Consider the following 23523-nt stretch of genomic DNA (forward strand, 5'->3'; position numbering starts at 1 on the left):
TGATTGAGAACCGCTGTACCGGTACGTTCGGTAGTATGCGCATGCGCAGAGCAGCTGCTCGTGCTCATCAGTTCTCTCAGGACAACATGTCTCAGTCCAGTGTACTGTTGGAGTTACTGGAGTAAAACATACTTCGGGATATTGTTTTATTTCGAGTCGGAGGGACTGTCAGGCATGTCCGAAAGTGTGTAACTTTAGTAATTTGTGCATCAGCGCTGACTCAAGACGCGTACTGTTACGAACGATTCAGTCCGATTTGATGTAGCCTACTGGTTCGACCGGTAAAAGAACCGGTTCAAAAGAACGATTCGTTCACGAACCGGACAACATGTTGTTTTGCGCGGAGCAAATAAAAAGTGAAAGTAAATGATTGTATTCAGGTCTCGAGACGTTTTACAGGTGACTTCCTCTTTTAGGCCAATATTAGCCTATTTCCCCTAAAGGACATAGGCCTTTTAGTTATTTTATGTGTTTGATGTATTTTAGAGCAGAACATGGTTTCATTGTTTTGTGTTGTCTGTGTGGTTTATTTAGCATTTGTGTTACACGACTAACTACCATTGTGTATTTGAGTGAACGCCGCGTCTCATGATCCTGTTTCTCTGAATCTCAGGCTCCATTCAGCTGAATTATTGTTTGTCATTTCCATTCAGAGTCAGTGGTGAAGATCAGATTCTGTTTCAACTGTTCAGCTTCATCATGGATGAAACTCCAACATCCAGAAATGAAGATTTTTATCCAGGATGCAGGTATTTTGAATAAACTCCAGATTAAATCATCTTTAAATTATAGTAAAGAAGATGTTTTTATTACGTTTAAAACTTTAATTTTATTGAAAACAATTAGACCAGCCAGTTTTTCTTTTATTAAAATACCTTTTAAGAACTTATATTAAAATATTAAATGTATTTATTTATTTATTCATGTAGTTCAGTTCATCAGAAGAGATCAGAACCAGAGCCCAGCTGTGTGTCAATGAGGAGTGACGCGTCTATGATTCTGCCAGTACATTTTAAGAGTGGAGATACACAACATGATCTCAGGTATTACATTTCTATAAAAATACGATTATAGTATGGCATTTTATATTATCAGAACATTATCAATAATATATTCTACAAGATATAAACAATGTACAAGAAGAATGTTTTAATGTCACCCTGTAGCCCAAGACTGGTTGCCCACTGAAGCTAAGCAGGGCTGAGCCTGGTTAGTACCTGGATGGGAGACCTCCTGAGAAAACCAGGTTGCTGCTGGAAGAGGTGTTAGTGAGGCCAGCAGGGGGTGCTCACCCTGTGGTCTGTGTGGGTCCTAACGCCCCAGTGTAGTGACAGGGACACTATACTGTCAAAAGAGCACCGTCCTTCGGATGAGACGTTAAACCGAGGTCCTGACTCTCTGTGGTCATTAAAAATCCCATGGCATTTCTCGTAAAGAGTAGGGGTGTAACCCCGGTGTCCTGGCCACATTCCACCATTGGCCCTTACCAATCATGGCCTCCTAATAATCCCCTTACATTGAATTGGCTCTATATCTCTCTCTCCTCTCTCCACCTATATCCAGTGTGTGGTGAGCGCACTGGCGCCGTTGTACTGTGGCTGCCGTCGCATCATCCAAGTGGATGCTGCACACTGGTGGTGGTTGAGGAGAGATCCCCTGATATGATTGTAAAGCGCTTTGGGTGTACAGTAGTACATATGAAAGCGCTATATAAATGCCCGATTCTATTCTAATGTAATATTTTAATGCATACAGTATAGTGTTGCTCACACAGAGAGACATCTGTGAAAGAACTAATTTCAATGTACAATTTTTTTAAATAACAATGTAAATTAAATAATCATTGTTTAAATTGTTTTATTGATAAATGGAAATGTAATATGTTGAATATGGCAAATATGTTTAACTTTAAACTCTGTTATAGTTCAGTTCATCAGAAGAGATCAGAACCAGAGCCCAGCTGTGTGTTTATGAGGAGTGACGCGTCTATGGATCATCCAGTACGTTTTAAGAGTGGAGATAGACAACATGATCTCAGGTATTACATTTCTATAAAAATATGATTATAGCATGGCATTTTATATATCAGAACAGTATCAGTAATGTTGTGTTACTCACACATGAGAGACGTATATGAGAGCACTCATTTTACAGTTTTTTTTATCAACATTGTGAAAATAAATTCTTTAAGGATAAATGAATATGTGATTTTTGAATACAGTAATTCAATTTATTAACTTTAATATATTTATGTTGTAGTTCAGTTCATCAGAGATCAGAACCAGAGCCCAGCTGTGTGTCTATGAGGAGTGACGCGTCTATGAATCTGCCAGAAGATTTTAAGAGTGGAGAGACACAGACTGATCTCAGGTATTACATTTCAACAAAATACATGATTAAAAAAAGACATTGTGTTTGTTAATACTGTGGTATTTTAATTTTACAGCCATGGAGTCCTCAAAAGGTTTAGAACAAATCTGAAGAAGAAGTTTGAGTGTCTGTATGAGGGAACAGCACAGCAGAGAAACCCAACACTCCTGAATGAGATTTACACAGAGCTCTACATCACAGAGAGTGAGAGTGGAGAGATCAGTAATGAACATGAGGTGAGACAGATTGAGACACAATCCAGGAGAGCAGCAATAGAGGACACACCGATCAAATGCAATGACATCTTTAGACCTTTACCTGGACAAGACAAACCCATCAGAACTGTGCTGACAAAGGGAGTCGCTGGCATTGGAAAAACAGTCTCTGTGCAGAAGTTCATCCTGGACTGGGCTGAAGAGAAAGAGAATCAGGACATCCAGCTCATATTTCCACTTCCTTTCAGAGAGATCAATCTGATGAAGGACAAAACACTCAGTCTTTCAGATCTTCTACATGTCTTTTTCCCTGAAACTAAAGAAATGGAAATATCCAGTGACAAATATAAAGTGTTGTTCATCTTTGATGGTCTGGACGAGTGTCGTCTTCCCTTAAACTTTCACAACAATGAGATTATACGGGATCAGACCAAAGAGACCTCAGTGGACGTGTTGTTGACGAACCTCATTGTGGGGAATCTGCTTCCCTCTGCTCTCATCTGGATCACCTCCAGACCAGCAGCAGCCGATCTCGTCCCCTCTGAGTGTGTCCATCGAGTGACAGAGGTACGAGGCTTCAATGATCCACAGAAGGAGGAATACTTCAGGAAGAGAATCAGTGATCAGAGTCTGGCCAATACAATCATCACACACCTGAAGTCATCAAGGAGCCTCTACATCATGTGCCACATCCCAGTGTTCTGCTGGATCTCAGCCGCTGTTCTGGAGAAGATGTTGAGCGAAGCAGAGAGTGGAGAGATTCCCAAGACTCTCACTCAGATGTACACACACTTCCTGCTCCTTCAGACCAACATCAAACATGAGAAGGACTATGAGAAGAACGTGACTGATGAAGACATGATCCTCAAACTGGGGAAAGTGGCTTTTCAGCAGCTTGTGAAAGGCAATGTGATCTTCTATGAGGAAGACCTGAGAGAGTGTGGCATTGATGTGACAGAAGCATCAGTTTACTCAGGATTGTGCACTCAGATCTTCGGAGAGGAGTTTGGCTGGTATCAGGGGAAAGTCTTCTGCTTTGTTCATCTGAGTGTTCAGGAACATCTAGCGGCTCTATATGTGCATCTTTCCTGTACAACCAACAACAGAAATGTGTTTGACTCAATCACCAAACAGAGTTTGCGGTCTAAAGTCAAGGACTGGTTTCAGCTCAGTTCACCAGAAGAACATGTGTCATTATCTGCGCTGCATCAGAGAGCTGTGGATGAGGCTCTACAGAGTAAAAATGGACATCTGGATCTTTTCCTGCGGTTTCTTCTGGGTCTGTCAGTGGAGTCTCATCAGATTCTCCTACAAAGACTAATGAAACAGACAAGCAGATCTGACAGCAATGAGGAAACAGTTCAGTACATCAAGAAGAAGATCAGGATCATTTACTCTCCAGAGAAATCCATCAATCTGTTCCACTGTCTGAATGAATTGGGTGATCATTCACTAGTGGAGGAAATACAACAGTATCTAAAATCTGGAAGAATAAAGGAAGTCAAACTCTCTTCATCTCAGTGGTCAGCTGTAGTCTTTGTGTTGTTGACATCAGAGGAGAAGCTGGATGAGTTTAATATTCATGATTTTGTTGGAAGAGACAATAAAACTGAAAAACTAAAGGCTCTTCAGAAGCTTCTTCCTGTGACTAAAGAATCCAGATCAGTTCAGTAAGTATCAATCAGAACATTAAGTTCACTGTTAAAACATTAGAAAATAACAGTTCATAAATCTTCAGTGCTGCAGATGTTGTCTAGAGTTCAGTGGTCAGTATTTGATGTGTTTCTTAAACCATGACAATGTAAAATTCCTTCAGGCATTACAAACAAAGTCAGAAAATGTGTGTATGAATAAGTAATTCAGGTTTACTAGTTGAATGTTCTTGCACATAAAGAAGGAATTTAAATATTTAAAATATTTAAAAGAAATGATAAAGAAATTAAGACCAAGCAAACAACTGGAGACACAGCTAATTTATCAAGTAGCTCAAATCTCCTAAAAACATTTGATGTTTACATAGCAGAGTCATACATTTATATTTTACTATTAGATGGACAATTAAACATTACTTGATGTTTAGATTAAAGTTGACTAAAACTTTACATTTTAATTTTACTGTGAGATTGACAATTAAGAATCAAATCACTGAGTTTGTGAAATTAGTGACGGTTCTCTAGTAAAGTTCAGATTTAATGTGTAACAACGACTCTTACATAACAAGAACAAGTAATGTTGCATAAATGAGACATTTAAGATTATTTACGTCATTACTTTTGTCATTACAGTCCACAATCTCACAAAGTTCCATTATAAACAATAAAGTTGTCTACACTGCATAAAGAAAATCGGTCTTTTTGTAAATGAGAGGATTCGCAAACATGTCTGTGATTGGCTACATTTCTTACCGTGGCAAAAACACGTTGTAAATAGAAACATTTGACCATGAGCCTTGGATAAGAATTTTACATTTGTTGGAAAGCTATTTGATGGTGTTTAAATTATGTTATTTGATTTTCATCTCTCTACAGGTTGAGTTATTGTGGCGTCACAGATAAAGGTTTTGCTGCTCTGACTTCTGCTCTGAGATCAAACCCTGAACACCTGAGAGTACTGGATCTGTCTGTGAATAAAATAGGAAACTCAGTGAATCTGCTGTCTGATGTACTACAGAATCCTCACTGTAAACTGGAGAAACTGAGGTAAGATCATATTTGACTCTCACACATGAATCACAATGTAAAGTATATTTGAAGTGTTCAGCCTCTTTCTGCTGCTGTGAGTTCAGATTATTGAGCTGTAAATGATTGAACACATGAGCTGATCCTCAATAACATGAAACTGCAGGACTGAGAGTCATACTGAAATACACACTTTCACACACACTCAACATTTCAGTCTCTTGACTTTAAACAGACTCGAGCTCAACACAGTCAGAACTGAGAAATGAAGAACATGCTGGATTCATTCTTACTGTTAATTATGTTCATCTTTCTGCAATGACACTTTCTAATGTATTGTTTTTAATTTTGTAAAATGAAAACACTCACATTGACACTCCATACATGGTACATAGTACAGAGATCTAGTAAGTAACATAGTAAAACTAGCCTTTGTTGTGAATAGTCTCATATATTAAAGGGGCTATATGTAGTTTATAGCGGCCTCTAGTGGTGATGTTTCAGATTGCAACCAATAATTTTTCAAGCGAGTGCTCGTACGCGTGCTCGAACTCATGAGCGAGCACTCTGGGTACTGGCCAGACTGAGACGCAACACACCGGATAAAAATATATTTTATATGCTTTGTAGTAATGTTAGCTTACCTGTCCAATAGGATGAAAGCCAACTCCGGGTCTGTTTTTATACCCAAAACAAAGCGGAGGTTTCTCCATGATTCAGATGCCCTACCGATGTTGATCCGATTCACGTCTGGCCTTACGAGCTTCAGCAGATAAAACTTTTTTTTTGTTTTTTATCAATATGTGGAGTTTGTGTTGGAATCTGTGTTGTGCTGGGAGCAGGTCGTTTATTAGTGTTATCAGACATGTCATAAGTTGCATATGTCATAAGTTGCAGTGTCGTCACTGTTGAGTGCAAAGTCAGTAGATGAGGCGAGAGGCTCGGGAGCGCGCATGCAGGTCTCAGTCACGTCACTGGATTTCGCGGTAAATTCGACCCGGAGCCTTCACATAAAAATAAGAATACTTGCTTTCCGAGGTAATAGCAAATAGCAAAATCATTTTAATGTGAGATTACAACCCCTTCACACACAGGCAATAAAAAAAGGATTCATTTTAGTAGAAAACCTATATATAGCACCTTTAAAGCAGACTGAGCACAAGACTGAATTTTAATATAGTGCAAATAAGAGATTATTTTTCCTGATTGAATGATACTTTAGATGTTTTATGATCATGTTTTGTGACATTTTAGATCTCAATCTAATGATCCATCAAACATTAATTTGTGCTTTAAGTTTGAACTTTCTCTTTAATAATGGATTCACTGCTGAACTGATCTGATCTGAACTGAGAGAGTGAAGTGTGTGTCATTGTTCTCTACAGGTTGTATGATTGTGGCGTCACAGATGAAGGTTTTGCTGCTCTGACTTCAGCTCTGAGATCTAACCCTGAACACCTGAGAGAACTGAATGTGTCTGGGAATAAAATAGGAGAATCAGTAAATCTGCTGTCTGATGTACTACAGAATCCTCACTGTAAACTGGAGAAATTAGAGTAAGATCATATTTGACTCTCACACATGAATCACACTGTAAAGTATATTTGAAGTGTTCAGCCTCTCCAACACATGGCGGCTGAGCTGGGGGGCTATAAGCAAACCCACACCAGCCCGCCGCCTCTCACCATGGGCAACTCCAGAGTGGTGAAGAGAGCGCCTACGGGTCGGGGATAGGTCTCTCACTGTCGTGTGTGCCTACAGGCCAAACGGCAGTGCAGAGTACCCGGCCTTCTTGGGATCTCTGGGAGGGGTGCTGGAAAGTGCTCCAACTGGGGACTCCATCGTTCTACTGGGGGACTTCAATGCCCACGTGGGCAGCAACAGTGACACTTGGAGGGGCGTGATTGGGAGGAACGGCCCCCCTGATCTGAACCCGAGCGGTGTTCAGTTATTGGACTTCTGTGCTAGTAACAGTTTGTCCATAACGAACACCATGTTCAAGCATAAGGGTGTCCACCAGTGCACGTGGCACCAGGACACCCTAGGCCGTAGGTCGATGATCGACTTTGTGGTCGTTTCATCTGACCTGCGGCCGTATGTCTTGGACACTCGGGTGAAGAGAGGGGCGGAGCTGTCAACTGATCACCACCTGGTGGTGAGTTGGATCCGATGGCGGGGGAGGAAGCTGGACAGACTCGGCAGACCCAAGCGTATTGTGAGGGTCTGCTGGGAACGTTTGGCCGAGTCTCCTGTCAGAGAGATCTTCAACTCCCACCTCCGGCGGAGCTTCGACCGGATCCCGAGGGAGGCTGGAGATATTGAGTCTGAGTGGACCATGTTCTCCACCTCCATTGTCGAAGCGGCCGCTCGGAGCTGTGGCCGTAAGGTCTCCAGGATTCAGGAGGAACAGTGTGGTTTTCGTCCAGGCCGTGGAACACTGGACCAGCTCTATACCCTCTACAGGGTGCTGGAGGGTTCATGGGAGTTTGCCCAACCAGTCCACATGTGCTTTGTGGATTTGGAGAAGGCATTCGACTGTGTCCCTCGCGGCGGCCTGTGGAGGGTGCTCCGGGAGTACGGGGTCCGGGGTCCTTTACTAAGGGCTGTCCGGTCCCTGTACGACCGAAGCAGGAGCTTGGTTCGCATTGCCGGCAGTAAGTCAGACTTGTTCCCGGTGCATGTTGGACTCTGGCAGGGCTGCCCTTTGTCGCCGGTTCTGTTCATAATTTTTATGGACAGAATTTCTAGGCGCAGCCAGGGGCCGGAGGGTGTCAGGTTTGGTGACAACACGATTTCGTCTCTGCTCTTTGCAGATGATGTTGTCGTGTTGGCTTCATCAAACCGGGACCTTCAGCAGAGTGTGAAGCGGCTGGGATGAGAATCAGCACCTCCAAATCCGAGGCCATGGTCCTCAGTCAGAAAAGGGTGGCAAGCCCACTTCAGGTTGGTGGAGAGTTCCTGCCTCAAGTGGAGGAGTTGAAGTATCTTGGGGTTTTGTTCATGAGTGAGGGAAGGATGGAACGGGAGATTGACAGACGGATCGGTGCAGCTTCTGCAGTAATGCGGTCGATGTACCGGTATGTCTTGGTGAAGAAAGAGCTGAGCCGGAAGGCGAAACTCTCGATTTACCGGTCAATCTACGTTCCTACTCTCACCTATGGTCATGAGCTTTGGGTCATGACCGAAAGGACAAGATCCCGGATACAGGCGGCCGAAATGAGCTTTCTCCGCAGGGTGGCTGGGCGATCCCTTAGAGATAGGGTGAGAAGCTCGGTCACTCGGGAGGAGCTCAGAGTAGAGCCGCTGCTCCTCCACATCGAGAGGGGTCAGCTGAGGTGGCTCGGGCATCTGTTCCGGATGCCTCCTGGACGCCTTCCCGGGAAGGTGTTCCGGGCGCGTCCCACTGGGAGGAGACCCCGGGGAAGACCTAGGACACGCTGGAGAGACTATGTCTCCCGGCTGGCCTGGGAACGCCTCGGTGTCCCCCCGGAAGAGCTGGAGGAAGTGTCTAGGGAGAGGGAAGTCTGGGCATCTCTGCTTAAGACTGCTGCCCCCGCAACCCGGCCCCGGAGGAAGATGGATGGATGGATGGATGGATGGTTCAGCCTCTTTCTGCTGCTGTGAGTTCAGATTATTGAGCTGTAAATGATTGAACATGTTTTGCATCATCAATCAATGACACGTTTGGTGATGTGAGCTGCGTTACACAGGATTGAAATGGTCGCTACAAAGAAATCTCTAATGTTTATTTTGGTCATGGCTTGTCTTGAAAAACGAAGACAATGTGATGGTTGTCGTAGAAGAAGTCACACTGCAGGACTGAGAGTCAAATCTTCTGACACTGTCAGAATCTCGTCGGAGGGAAAATTGGATCGCAACGGTCATTAATCGGCTGTCGGTGAACATATCAAATAGAGCTGCATGATTAATCGCAATTAACATGAAAATCGATTTTGCTTATTGCTATTATGAAATCACAAAAGCTGTGATTATTTGTTATGTGCAGCTTGTCAGTGACGTACGGCTCTGGGGCCTCATTTATAACCGTTGCGTACGTACAAAACAGGCCCTGAAAGAGGCGTACGCCACTTCCGACGCATAAGTTGTGATTTATAAAAACAAACTTGACGGGAAAATTTGCGCACCTGCACGCAAACTCTGAACCATGCGTACGAACGTTTTGGAGATGGAGCAGTTTGGCGACACCAATGGTGAGCTGGAGTTAAATGTCTTTTTGGTCACTATCTAAAGACATATAGCCTACAGAAAGATAATACAAAATATAATTTCATTCACCAAGCCTATCACTTTAAGCAAATATCCATCCCTTCTTAAATGTCCGCGCCAGAGAGCGCGTTGGGCCGTTTAGTGAAACTGACGCAAATAACAGTTTTAATAAATAAAATAATGATTTAAACTATGTTTTACTTCTGATATAAACATTTAGATTAAATATGCCATTCAAATTAATGGAGTTAAGCACTTAAACATGAAATCATTACTGAGAAGTTACAAAAATTTTTACATTCAATCAATAGAAATATTTGTTGTGGATGCGATTGTTTTTGAACACTTTTCCTGTGGCGTACTGTGTTTTAATGTTTTAACCACTGAGAGAATTGCTTATCATGATAATACCAGATTGTCTGAGAAAATAGTTTCGTGCAAATAATGCCCAAGGCCTATCTTTTTCCATTAAAAATATAAATCAATTAAAAATACTATTCGGCCAGTGGAAAAGATTGAGAAAAACTTTCTCTGAAATGTTTTTTACACTATTTGATTTATGTATTCAAAAACAAGGCAAGATATAGGCAACTACTTGATTTTTATTAATGTAATGTGTACCGTTAAACGTCATCACGTGGATGAATAATCATATGCAAATGATATGCAAATGAGGATCTGCATAGTAAAACTAGGCATTGTAAGCTCCATATATGGTTATTTCGGGGAGGAGACGCATGTGCGCACAATCTTCCGCTGACTGGGATTTATAAAGTGAATTCTGCGCAGGTTCTGGCGTACGAACGGTTTTATAAGTCTGAATATTTTTTTGCGTACGCCATTTTTGGCTTTCGGGCACACGTACACTTTTAGTAAGGTTCCTACGCACAGTTTTATAAATGAGACCCCTGATCAGTAGTAAACGCTGCTCCATCTGAAAGCACTGCGAGTTTGAGTCTTTTAATGTGCATTTGAAAAAGAAACACACATCAAACATCTTTCCAAACATGAGATGCATTTATGAACCTCTTGTCCAACAAAAGACAACATTTAATAAATCAATCAAAGCGTTTCAATCTTCTGTTTATTCAGCTACAGATAGTATGATGCCCGATAGGGATTTCCTGGAATTATGTGTGTTATCGTTCTTCTGCGGTGGGACATATTTAGTGTGTGTGTGTGTGTGTGTGTGTGTGTGACGTCCTCTGGCTTTCAGATCGAGCAGCATTTACTGACAAACTGCGCATAAAATAATCACAGCCTTTACCAGATCGCGTGCGGTTTAATTTCGATCAATCGTGCAGCCCTAATATCAAACTAACGATCAAACACTTCAGGTTTAGGCCTAAGATCAGAGGAAACTTTTAACATTTGCTAAATTTGTCTCAGACGGCCAAATCAGGGCCAAAATCGCACAGTCTGCAGTCGGCTTAACAGTAAAACTAACCTATTTTGTGAAGTCTCATTTATTAAAGCAGATTTTGCACAAGACTGACTTTTAATATAGTGCAAATAAGAGATTATTTTTCCTGATTGAATGATACTTTAGATGTTTTGTGACATTTTAGATCTCAATCTAATGATCCCTCAAACATATTAATTTGTACTTTAAGTTTGAACTTTCTCTTTAATAATGGATTCACTGCTAAACTGATCTGATCTGAACTGAGAGAGTGAAGTGTGTGTCATTGTTCTCTACAGGTTGAGTTATTGTGGCGTCACAGATGAAGGTTTTGCTGCTCTGACTTCAGCTCTGAGATCAAACCCTGAACACCTGAGAGAACTGAATCTGTCTAAGAATAAAATAGGAAACTCAGTGAATCTGCTGTCTGATGTACTACAGAATCCTCACTGTAAACTGGAGAAACTGTGGTAAGATCATATTTGACTCTCACACATGAATCACAATGTAAAGTATATTTGAAGTGTTCAGCCTCTTTCTGCTGCTGTGAGTTCAGATTATTGAGCTGTAAATGATTGAACACATGAGCTGATCCTCAATAACATGAAACTGCAGGACTGAGAGTCACACTGAAATACACACTTTCACACACAATCAACATTTAATAATAATAATAATAATTCATTACATTTATATAGCGCTTTTCTCGGCACTCAAAGCGCTTTACATAGAAGGGGCAATCTCCTCAACCACCACCAATGTGCAGCATCCACTTGGATGATGTGACGGCAGCCATATTGCGCCAGAACGCCCACCACACACCAGCTTACTGGTGGAGAGGAGACAGAGTGATGAAGCCAATCAGTATATGGGGATGATTAGGAGGCCATGATGGACAGAGGCCACTGGGCAAATTTGGCCAGGATGCCGGGGTTACACCCCTACTCTTTCAAAAGACATCCTGGGATTTTTAATGACCACAGAGAGTCAGGACCTCGGTTTTACGTCTCATCCGAAGGACGGGATCGTACAGTCTCTTGACTTTAAACAGACTCGAGCTCAACACAGTCAGAACTGAGAAATGAAGAACATGCTGGATTCATTCTTACTGTTAATTATGTTCATCTTCCTGCATTGACACTTTCTAAAGGATTGTTTATAATTTTGTAAAATCACACGCACACACACGCACGCACGCACACATTTGAATGCTTTTATTTGGATCTGAAAGACATTACAAAGAAAACAAGATCCAAATACAAATACAATTCATGGCTCACATACTTGTACAGGTCCTTCCATTTATAATACTCAACACATTAAGGATAAACAAAACATCTCTGTCTCCATATTTGCATGCTCCCCATGATGGCTGAAACAGCAGAATTTTGCAAGCCTTTTTGCCTCCTTTTTTTTCAGCCCCCCCTAACTGCATCCCCCTGATCACACTCTTATGGACATGACCTAAACTTCCAAATACCAGAATTATTAATTTACAGTTGTATCCAAGTTGGTGAATGAGATCTACCAGTGGTTGATATTTCAATAATTTGGAATAGTAGCAAGTATCCGTATACAGGTCAAAACAGCAGCCCACCTCAAACATACATACAGATTTTATAACCTCATTTACAATTTGTCAATTACAATGTCAGGAGTATTTGGAATATTTTTAAAGTAATCACTGTCAGATGTGTTATGATGAAACCAGTTAAATTGTACAGTGCTATGCTTGTAAATCTTACTATCATGTCCACAGATTACCTTTTGCAAGTACTTTGCAACCAGATCAACCAGACTGTCATGTGTGGCCGCATAAAGTCGTCCTTTATAATTGTAGCATCCGTTTAGTATGTAAGCAACCGTTTCATTTTCCTGCTGAGTTGGATGTAATATACAGCAGGGTTCATGCTTTGATGGATACCATGTTGCCAGATTGTACTCGTTGGGAGACACTTTAGTCTTGCTTTAATCATGAATATTAGGATGTCATCTGAGATTGAGGGGTTTGTCAGGACAGAATGAGACACTGAATGGTCTGCAAATTGAAGTAATGCAAGTTTTCCTTGTAATCTGAGACCCGTCCAGTGCTGTTCGTTTTGGGTCCGTCTAAGATGACGAATTGAGGCTCTTGCGTGTTTAATCTGTAGCTGGTGAGGTGTACTGTCTTTATTAAAGATTGCCAGGGTGGAAACCAGCAGCTCGGTGATTATGTTGTCGTTGAGAGCAACTACTTCTCTGTCGGGTGAACACACACACACACACACACACACACACACACACACACCAATTTATTACTCCATACATATAACCTACAGATCTAAGTAACAGCAAAACTAGCCTATGTAGTGAATAGTGTTATTTAAGAGATTATTTTTCGTGATTGAATGATACTTTAGATGTTTTATGACCATGTTTTGTGACATTTTAGATCTCAATCTAATGATCCATTAAACATAATAATTTGTGCTTTAAGTTTGAACTTTCTCTTTAACCCTCTGGGGTCTGAGGGATTTTCTGGGCCCTGGAGGTGTTCTGACATGCCCTGACATTTGTTTTTATTTATTTTATTTTATTTATTTATAAACATATTAATGGCAAAGGTGTAAATTCACTCTATATAGCACAAACAGGGCTACCATAAGATCTGATCAACATGCTTGTAAATCTTTGTATTTTTAAGAGAATAATGTTTATGCGTGTTTATTTGAAAAAATAAAAATGAAAGTTGCTGAAATAAGACCACAAAACACATACTAAATAAGTGTCCACAAGACTTTTTACTAATGTATGTTGTCGCTTCGAGTTCTGGCTTCAAAATGATGTGAAAATCATCCTGCCTAATTGTTCTCATAAAACAATACATTGATTTAAACCTTGTAAAACTGTTTTTTTGTCAGAAGAGGTTTATGCATGGGAGGGGTAATGGCCCATCAATATTAATGAGATTCAGACCAGGGGTGTGACATAGACACTCCCTCAATGGCCCATCAAGTAAAGCAGCCTTAACAAAGAAGAGGAGATTCAAAGGTTGTTTTTTTTCAATCTGTTTTATTGTAATTCCATGTGGAGGAACTAAATGTTCTAAATTTGCAGGTATCTCACAGTAAATGCTTATGTTGATGCGGGCTCTAAGCAAAATAATGCAAAATGAGCAAAATAAACTAAAATAAAGGCAGATAGAATATAGTTGCATGTCTTGGTGCCATTTTTGAAAACAGTTCCTGTTCAATGAAGACACAAGTGAACATTACATGCCTGGCATTTCCAAATATAATCTAAACATACATAATATTTTCTAAATTAATTTCAAAATTCTAACTTTCATACAGGCCTATGATCTAAACATATCGTTGTACATATTATACAGCATGTCTAGGCAATGCTGTGTAAAGTCTTCTGAAGGCACGCGCCGAAACGCGTTTGTGCAAATAAGTTTATTTATGCATTAAGCCTCTCTCCTACTTTATACAGCATAGCTTAGACCATTTAAATATAAATTACTCTGAATGGCTAGTATGGAAATGGTCCAACCAGTAAAATCTGTAGCCTACGTTTATATAAAATAGCTTGTCAACTAATTTCTCTGTACTGTAGGCTAATTGGCCTACGTGTTGTAGCCTAGTCATTAAATAAAACAATTTAGTTCATATTTAGGTTTAAATTAAATCATTATTTTTTTTTATTTAATTTATGTTGATTATATGAAAAGTGAAAAGCATGAGTAAGATCATGCGCAATCGCGAGACAAATGGAGTGGGCAGACAAGATTTTGACCATTTAATTAAGTTTATTTTTTGTATAAAGCCTTTCTTTAACCCTCAGAGCCCGACGGCATCGTCCACGACGTCACACGGCACCTCCGATAAATATTTATATTATTTAATGAAAGTTTTATCGATTTTCTTACCGTTTTTTCCAGCAGAAAGCTAACGAGCTAGCCATCACGGGGGTGTCTTTGTAGCCTTTACAGAATGTTTTCTATCCAGCCTGAAACATGTGCCTCTTTTCGGAGTTGTTCAGAAATAAATCCAAACGCTTACATCCAAGATTTATCCACTTGATGTCCATAATTTATAAATTTTCCGTCATTTTTGCCGCTAGCTCGATGCTAGCTGCCATTTTGGATATCCCATGATGCTTTGCGTGAGGGTTTGACCAATGACAGGCTGTTCCGCCATCCACGTTGGTGTGCGCCATTACGCAAGAACCACAGCTCTGTTATTGTGGAGAGAGAGAGAGAGACGCGCGGCAGTTTTGAGAGACTCTCTCTCTCCACTCAAAACGTTTTGAGTAGTTTTGAGGAGAGAGTTTGAGGATACACAGAGAAACACGGAGAACAATGGATCGTCGGAGATATATGGACGCAGATCAAGCGCTGGCCTTTTTTGATGCCATGCAGGATGATGAATATTCAGGAGAAGAGAGCTTTTTGACAGATGAGGAACTAGATTACCAGGATGGTCTAGACCCCGCTGAAGAGTAAGTGCCATTTATTTATTTACTGTAAAAGTATAAAAATAAAAAAAGTAATATGATAAAATAGAAATGTGCACAGTAGCATTTTCTAAATATGTAAAAATAAATTCTGTAAACGTAGTATTTTGTTTTTCTGTTGGTTACAGAGTAGTAAGTTGTGGATTACACTTTGTCTCAGACATTTTTTTGTCTGAGGTTTAGTGAGTTTACCTAGGTGTTTACAACACACAAAGGAGTTTAGTGTGTTTACAACACACTAAAGGATGTTGTAGGTCACACCTTTTAGCTGTGGAGAAAATGTCTCAAGGATGTTGTAGTGGGGGTAGGGCTTTCAACACTGCTCACCTTTTAGCTGTGGTGGTTTGGGGGTACAGTAGCAATCTCAGCCATTGTTATCTTATGTGAGAAATAAAATACAAAAACACTCATTGATCTGATATGTATGATCTAATATTTTGCTTTATTTATTTATTTTACAGTCGTGATAATGAAGAAGACACCAGCCCACCCACCCAAGCCAGACAGGAAAGCTCCCATTCTTCCGCTGTGGAGGGCCCTTCCACTTCTGCTGCAGCACCCCAGCAGCTGCCAGGAATAGGTCATGGACGGCTGCAGTCACGGTCACGAGGGAGAGCGCAGTCACGAGGGAGAGCGCAGTCACGAGGGAGAGCGCAGTCACGAGGGAGAGCGCGGTCAAGATCCAGATCCGGCAGCTTGAGGGGTCGACAGAGTCCTGAATCCACTAGGTCGAGATCTAGATCACCACAGCCAGCAGCCCCAACTCCATCATGGAACAGTGAGAGTCAGCCAGACATCCCTCCAGTGCCCAAAAGGTTCGTCCCAACAAGAAAGCCAGGACATCAGCTCAGCCCCACATCCATATACACACCATTGGACCTTTTCAAACTTTTTGTCAGTGACAGTGCTGCAACCACTTTGTGTAATAACACAAACGCAAACGCTGCAAAAAACATTGCTAGTGGCAAAAAATATTCCTGGACAAACTTCACTGTTGAAGAATTTTTCAAATATTTAGGACTAACTTTCTTTTTTGCACTGGTGAGACTGACAAATATCCGAGACTACTGGAGGACAAATGCCATTTTCAGCCAACAGTTTCCCCACTCAGTGATGACACGTGACAGGTATCAGGTCATTTCCTGGAACATCCACATGAGCGACCCTGATGAAGATGTCCACAACGACCGGAAGAGAGGGACACCAGCTTATGACCGGCTGTTTCGTCTGAAGCCCCTTTTAGATGACATCAAACATGCGTGCAGAGCATTTTATCACCCACGGCAGAACCTTTCAGTGGACGAGAGGATGGTGGCAACAAAGGCTCACACTGGCATGACGCAATATATGAAGGCGAAGCCAACTAAGTGGGGCTTCAAACTTTTTGTGCTGGCAGACAGCAGCATTGGGTACACTTTAGACTTTGCTGTATACACGGGGAAGTCTGTGTTTGCTTCTGGTGTAGGACTGGCATACGACTCGGTTATGTCCCTCATGAACAAATCATCCCTAGGGAGTGGCTACAATGTGTATGTAGACAACTTCTACACAAGTCCAAAGCTATTCATGGATCTCTACAGCATGAACTTTGGAGCATGTGGCACCTACAGGGACAACAGACGAGGATGCCCCCACACAACCACAAATGCCATGACCAAAAAGGATCCTAGGGGCACCATCAGGTGGATCCGTGACGGCCCTCTGGTTTTTGTAAAGTGGATGGACACTCGGGAAGTCTCTGTCTGCTCCACAATTCACCCGACCTTCTCTGGCAACACAGTTCAGAGAAGGGTAAGAACTCAGGATGGAGGCTGGAACACCAAATCTATTCCATGCCCAACCCCTGTCACTGAGTACAACAAGTATATGGGAGGTGTTGATCTTTCTGATCAACTCATCCAATACTACTCAGTTCACCAAAAAACGATGAGATGGTACAGGACATTGTTTTACCATTTTTTGGACATTGCTGCGACCAACAGCTACTTACTTCACAAGGAAGTTTGTGCAGAGAAGCAGCAACAGCCCATGACCCACAGGGCTTTTCTGGAGGAGCTGACAGCCCAACTCTGTGGTGTTACAGTTGCTGTTCCCCCCACCCAGCAACAAAGTGACCATGTACCTGTGCCAACATCAGACCAAACTGAAACCAGCAAGAAGGCCTCCTATGGTAGAAGGCAATGTGTGAACTGCAAGCAGACAAGGCAGGTCAAACAGGCCACCCCCTGGAAATGCAAAGCCTGTGATGTGTCCCTCTGTGTGATTGCTGATAGGAACTGTTTTGAGGCTTGGCACCAGTAAATATCAGGCCAAAAACGCCTGGACTTTTTTTGGAAAAATGTAAATAGTTTTGGTTCTGTATAAGTTCTCATGTTTGTTCCTGAGTTCCAGGAATCCAAAGACATGAACAAACTGTTTTCCAGAGGAAATATGCATAGCTTTTATTTATTTGTGTGTGATTTCAATAAATATTTGAGTGATTCAATTTTCGTTTTATTTTTTAATTTGTCTTTATGGTCCCATAACTTATTTTACATTCAGGTGACATCAATGCAACACAAATATGCTGACAGTGCTATATGTCTTGAAAAAAAAGAGGTGTGTCAATTGTCTGTGCACAACAGGGTTGATGTTTTACAAGCTTTTTTAGTAAATAAAACCAGACGAAAATTAATTGTAAAAATACCCTTAGGTCTTAAAGGGTTAAAGTGAATTTCGTTTTGTATTAATTGTATCTTAAGTTTAATCGTTGTTTCATCAACCAATTGCCTGTATTTAATACATAAGAATTAAAAATAGCAGGCAACAGAGCTCCGTGTTGGCATGTGAACTGGAGCTCACCTCATAAATGAACCCAAACTCACAAGCTTTGCCTAAAATACCAGAGAAATATATAGAAAGCTCGAAATGTGTTATTTTAAACAAAACTATTAAAAACGAAAGAAAACAGACTGCATGAAGCCTCTCTCCTACTTTATACAGCATAGCATAGACCATTTAAATATAAATTACTCTGAATGACAAGTATGGAAATGGTCCAACCAGTAAAATATGTAGCCTACGTTTATATAAAATAGCTTGTCAACTAATGCAAGTAGATTTAAAAAGACTTACTCATCCGAAATATTATCCACGGCTGGATCAAGTTCGTCTCAACGTTCGAACTCAAAATACAAACGTTTGTCGTCAGAGTCCCGCTCTTCTTCTGAGGAAAATGTGAACTCTTCATCCAGGACTAGCTGAAGGGCTTCCTCACCAGTGAATCGTGTCATCTTCCAACGGCGCAGGAAAGTGAATGAATGAAACTTGCTGGTTTTAAGGCATTTCAGGGGGCGTTTACCTTATTTTGCATAGATCACCTCAGCACATTATCTTATGAATAGCGTGCTCTGCGAGTGGGTGTGTGAACTCATTACAGATAATTAGATGAGACGGGAGAAACTGTACTTCTCTTTAGTTTCATACAGATTACATTGCAGGAGAATATTTGTTTTGAATGTGAATTGTTTTATTTAAAAGTAGAAATTTAAAGCTTTCTTTAGACGCATGTTTCATGGTTGTGTATTAGCTGAGTTTCAGCTCATTTTCCAGACTTGTTTCAGAAAGATTTTTGCGGAGACAGAGTGAGCTGAAAGCGCACCCTGTTTATTTTATTTATTTAAAAATAAAAACAAGGTTTTGATGTTAATGTGAGTGTACACAAAAAGAAGACCCTCTATAGTTTATAATCATGTATTTATTTTATTTATATGACCACAAATGATGGATTTTTTTAAGTTTATGTTGCTGCTATGTGAAAAAAATCCAGCAAAACGCGCCGGTGCGTTTGTCGACCTCAGAGGGTTAATAATGGATTCACTGCTAAACTGATCTGATCTGAACGGAGAAAGTGAAGTGTGTTATTGTTCTCTACAGGTTGAGTAAGTGTGGCGTCACAGATGAAGGTTTTGCTGCTCTGACTTCAGCTCTGAGATCAAACCCTGAACACCTGAGAGAACTGGATCTGTCTGGGAATAAAATAGCAAAATCAGGAGTGAAGTTGCTCTCTGATCTGAAGGATGATCCACATTATAAACTGGAGACATTACACTACTGTGAGTATATTTTTATTTCAAGCTTAAATTTACCCAATTTCAGTGACAGGACCCAATTTATATTCAATGAATATAAGATAATAACTCAGCTCCACTTTAGTCTCTGTAAACTGTTTTAATAAGAGTTTAATTCTGTGATGTGAATATGATCTATGAATAGGCTAGGTCTATATGAATATTTCCATCCCTTACTTGTTTACATGCACAACATTTTGTGTTTTGTTTGATGTGTGTGTTTATATGTCACAAGCTTCAAATCGGAACTGAGTTTTTTCCCACTGTTTGCACATGCTATTCTCCTACTTTGATTGTTTTAAACAGCAGACTTAATATATATATATTACGGGTCAGGTCCTAATTAGGAGACAATGAGCGCATGAACCGTTGTGCCGTGCTGCTTATATTTATCACGCAGTAAAAACACCCGTACCTGCACCCGAAACAGCCTGTGGATGAGAGTCTGAAAGAAGGACTGAAGGCCGTGAGATTGTGTTGGTCATTCATGACACTTCATTCAACAACTACAACAGCTCGTACGCATCATACGGCATTACGTCATTGCACACACACAGAACTTTCCAGATTCGGTTTTCAATCTGATCAAGTGTTTACATGTCCTCTCGATCGGATCAGAAAAGGAATAAACCACCCAATCCGATCAACATTTCATTCAGATCGAGCTCATTCGATTAAAGTGTTTACATGAAGGCTTTTCAGTCCGACCCGTCAATCTGATTACTAACGGATTATTTGTTTGTATGTAAACATGGTGTGTGTGTGTGTGTGTGTGTGTGTGTGTGTGTGTGTGTGAGTGATAAAGTGAGAATTGTGGATCATTTGCTGTTATTAATCTATTACAGTTTTTCATTAATATCTCTGGCTGTGTTTTCCTGAAATGATCTCCAGATGTGATGTGACTCAGTAATGTCTCATACTCATATGTGTCTGTCTGTGTGTTTTATTGTAGGACTCTCAGTGTTTAGACGTCAGTTCAGTTTCCTCAGGATCAGCTGATGGTGAATAAAGAGCCGCTACAGAGACTGAAGACACAGAGACACACAGCGATCACACTGACGTGTGTGTGTGACTTCACACCAGTTTCTTGTTTTATAGTAATGGCTCATGAAAATGAGTGCTGAAAATAGCAGCTTTGAATTGTTTCAAATTTGATAGATATTGATTACAATGTAGATGGTGAAACACTCTAATGTTATATATTATATTACTAATTGCAATGTTAAGTTCTATCATATTCCTCTTGATGTATACCGTGCTATCTATTATTTACCTTCATACTCTTACGTTTCAATGACCAAACGAGAGCAAGCATGGCTCTGGTTTCTTGTGTGTAGTAAGAAACACAACAGACTCAGAAATATGCAGTGTTGTTAATAGAAATAATAAGCTTGCTTTGTAGAATATAATGCATATATGTGACCCTGATATTCAGTCTGCATATTGCATATTAAATGGATTTCTGTCGTCTTATTTTAGATTTCTGATTCGTTTAGATAATAATGTGCCCTGTAACCTGTATCCTTATAATATTCTGGGGTACATAAACATAAGTAACCTAGAGCTGTTTTATACACTACTAATATGTGACCCTGGATCACAAAACCAGTCATAAGTCGCACGGGTATATTTGTGGCAATAGCCAACAATACATTGTAAGGGTCAAAATTATCGATTTTTCTTTTATGCCAAAAATCATTAGGATATTAAGTAAAGATCATGTTCCATGAAGATATTTTGTAAATTTCCTACCGTAAATATATAAAACATTTATTGTTGTGACTTGTGAGTGAGTGTTTAGCTTCTGTTCACTTCTGTTTAGCTATGCATTTACTGAATGAGCACTGTGCCGCTGTTCGTCCGACTGTATACTGTACTGTATTTTATTTTTCTAAACTGTTGTAATTATTATTATTTATTTTTATTATTTATTATTATTATTTTTATTTCTTCTATGTAAAACACTTTGAATTGCCATTGTGTATGAAATGTGCTATATAAATAAACTTGCCTTGCCTTGCCTTGCCTTGCCTTGAATGCAGCACAATCGCAAACATAAATGCACAACTTTAAAGGAGATTTTCTCAATGTTTTGATTTTTTTTTGCACCCTCTGATTCCAGATTTTCAATAGTTGTATCTCGGCCAAATATTATCCTATCCTAACAAACCATACATCAATTATTTATTCAGCTTTCAGATGATGTACAAATCTCATTTTTAAAAAATGTGACTGGTTTTGTGGTCCAGGGTCACGTATATGTGTTATTGTGAACTGGATAGCACTGCATCCACTACTAGAGCTCAATGAATTATGTGCTATCCTCCTTATCAAGGGCTATTACATTATAATAAAACCAAATTACCAAAAAAAATGTCACATAACTTTTGTCACATAAAATTTGTAAAGGAAAATGTCACATAACTTAATTTATTTGCCTTATTTTTTTCCTGAAACAATACATACTTTTTATATTAATTATTATTAAATACTAATGATTCATATATTAAACTGATGTTTGTGATCACATGCTACGCTGACACTGCTTGACAAATATGCATGTAATGTTTGTTAATATTATTTTAAGTGTTACCCAAGTTTACGTCTAATTATAAAAGAGCTTTTTCTTGAACTTTTATGAGAAAAATAATAAAAATTTTACAGAAAATACTTTAAACATTGTTTTACATTGTTTTTGCTCCCTCATTCAGGTTCAGTTACACTGATTCAGGAAAAAAAAATATTTAAGAAAAAAAATAATAATAAAAAAAAAAATATATATATATATATATATTAATTTAATAAAAACAGTAATGTAAAATAATTATTAACAACAATAAACTACTGCCACTTTTAATGATTATATCATTCACAAATGTTAAAATAAGTGATTGGATAATAATGTCACACGTAATTCTAAGTGTTTTAAGTGTAAAATAGTTTTAGCATGTTATTGAATATGGCTATGTTCATGTATTTGGTCTTGGCGGATTAGATCTGCTACACTGCTGTTGATTATTATTGTAACAGAGCAAGAATGGACTCGCTACTGCTAATAGATACACAGATCATGTAAGATATGCGGCTGCTGCATAAATAATATACATAAATCCTGTAGCAGATCTAGACAGGTGGAGCTGGGGAGGGGGAGGGGTTCAGAGGAACTTCAGGACCAGCTTACAGCAAACAAACAACCAGACCATTTAAATGTTGAGCAAGCCAAGCGATCTCATTGGCTGCAGGATCAGCAGAGGCCAATCAGCTTGTGCCTTGCAGTAATGATGATGTGATTTCTTGTAGATTGCATGTAAAAGACCATCAGCCTGCGCCCTCTAGAGTTTCATGACTGATATGTTTTGCAGATGCGTGTACGTACCATCCTGGAGTTCCTGTGTTTCATGATGCTCTGAAGGTGAGTACCTGATCGTGGATATATGAAGTTTTTATTCTTTTCATTCTAGGCCCTGTTTACACCTGGTATTAAGATGCGTTTTGGTCGATCGAATCACAAGTAGACGAGGGACACACATTCCCATTTACACCTGGTGTTTTAATCCGTCACTTTTGTCCACTTTAAACCACTTCTGTCCTGATTTCTTCGAGGGGAGGGTCTATGGGCGGGTAAATGTATGGGTTTATTCAGATCTTTCGATCTAATGGACAAAATAAGCTCATGCAATTTACATATGAAGCAAGACCAGAGACGACGGGAAAACATAGAGAACATACTGACATTACTTGACCATCTCATGCAAAACCTGACATGTGCATCTTTCTGACCTCCAGAAGAGGAAGGAAGTGAGGTCAAAATTGGGACGGCGTGTAAAAATGGAGGCTGCTCGAAGGTCAGAAGAACATTTGTTCTCTATGTTATGGTAATAAAAGCTCCTGTTAGTTAAAGATGACCTATTATGCTTTTCCCGTGTACATTTTTCTTTAGTGTGTAATGTTGCTGTTTGAGCATGAGTTATTCTCTATATCAGTGTAACTGAGTTTCTGAACTCCCTGAAACGCGCCCTTCGTTT

At 40.0% G+C, this 23523-nt stretch overlaps 1 protein-coding gene across 1 annotated transcript; it reads left to right on the forward strand.

Annotated features, from left to right (window-relative positions):
• The first annotated feature begins 658 nt into the window (after positions 1-658).
• On the forward strand, positions 659-21873 carry LOC311296721 (NACHT, LRR and PYD domains-containing protein 3-like). The gene is made up of 10 exons (XM_084418601.1): positions 659-749; positions 930-1043; positions 1925-2038; positions 2260-2370; positions 2447-4255; positions 5114-5284; positions 6649-6819; positions 11192-11362; positions 19305-19483; positions 20451-21873. Coding segments are annotated over exons 1-10 (2892 nt in total). The 5' UTR covers positions 659-699; the 3' UTR covers positions 20453-21873.
• The last annotated feature ends 1650 nt before the right edge of the window (positions 21874-23523 follow it).

Source organism: Rutilus rutilus (assembly GCF_951802725.1).
Source record: "Rutilus rutilus genome assembly, chromosome: 9".
NCBI lineage: Eukaryota > Metazoa > Chordata > Actinopteri > Cypriniformes > Leuciscidae > Rutilus > Rutilus rutilus.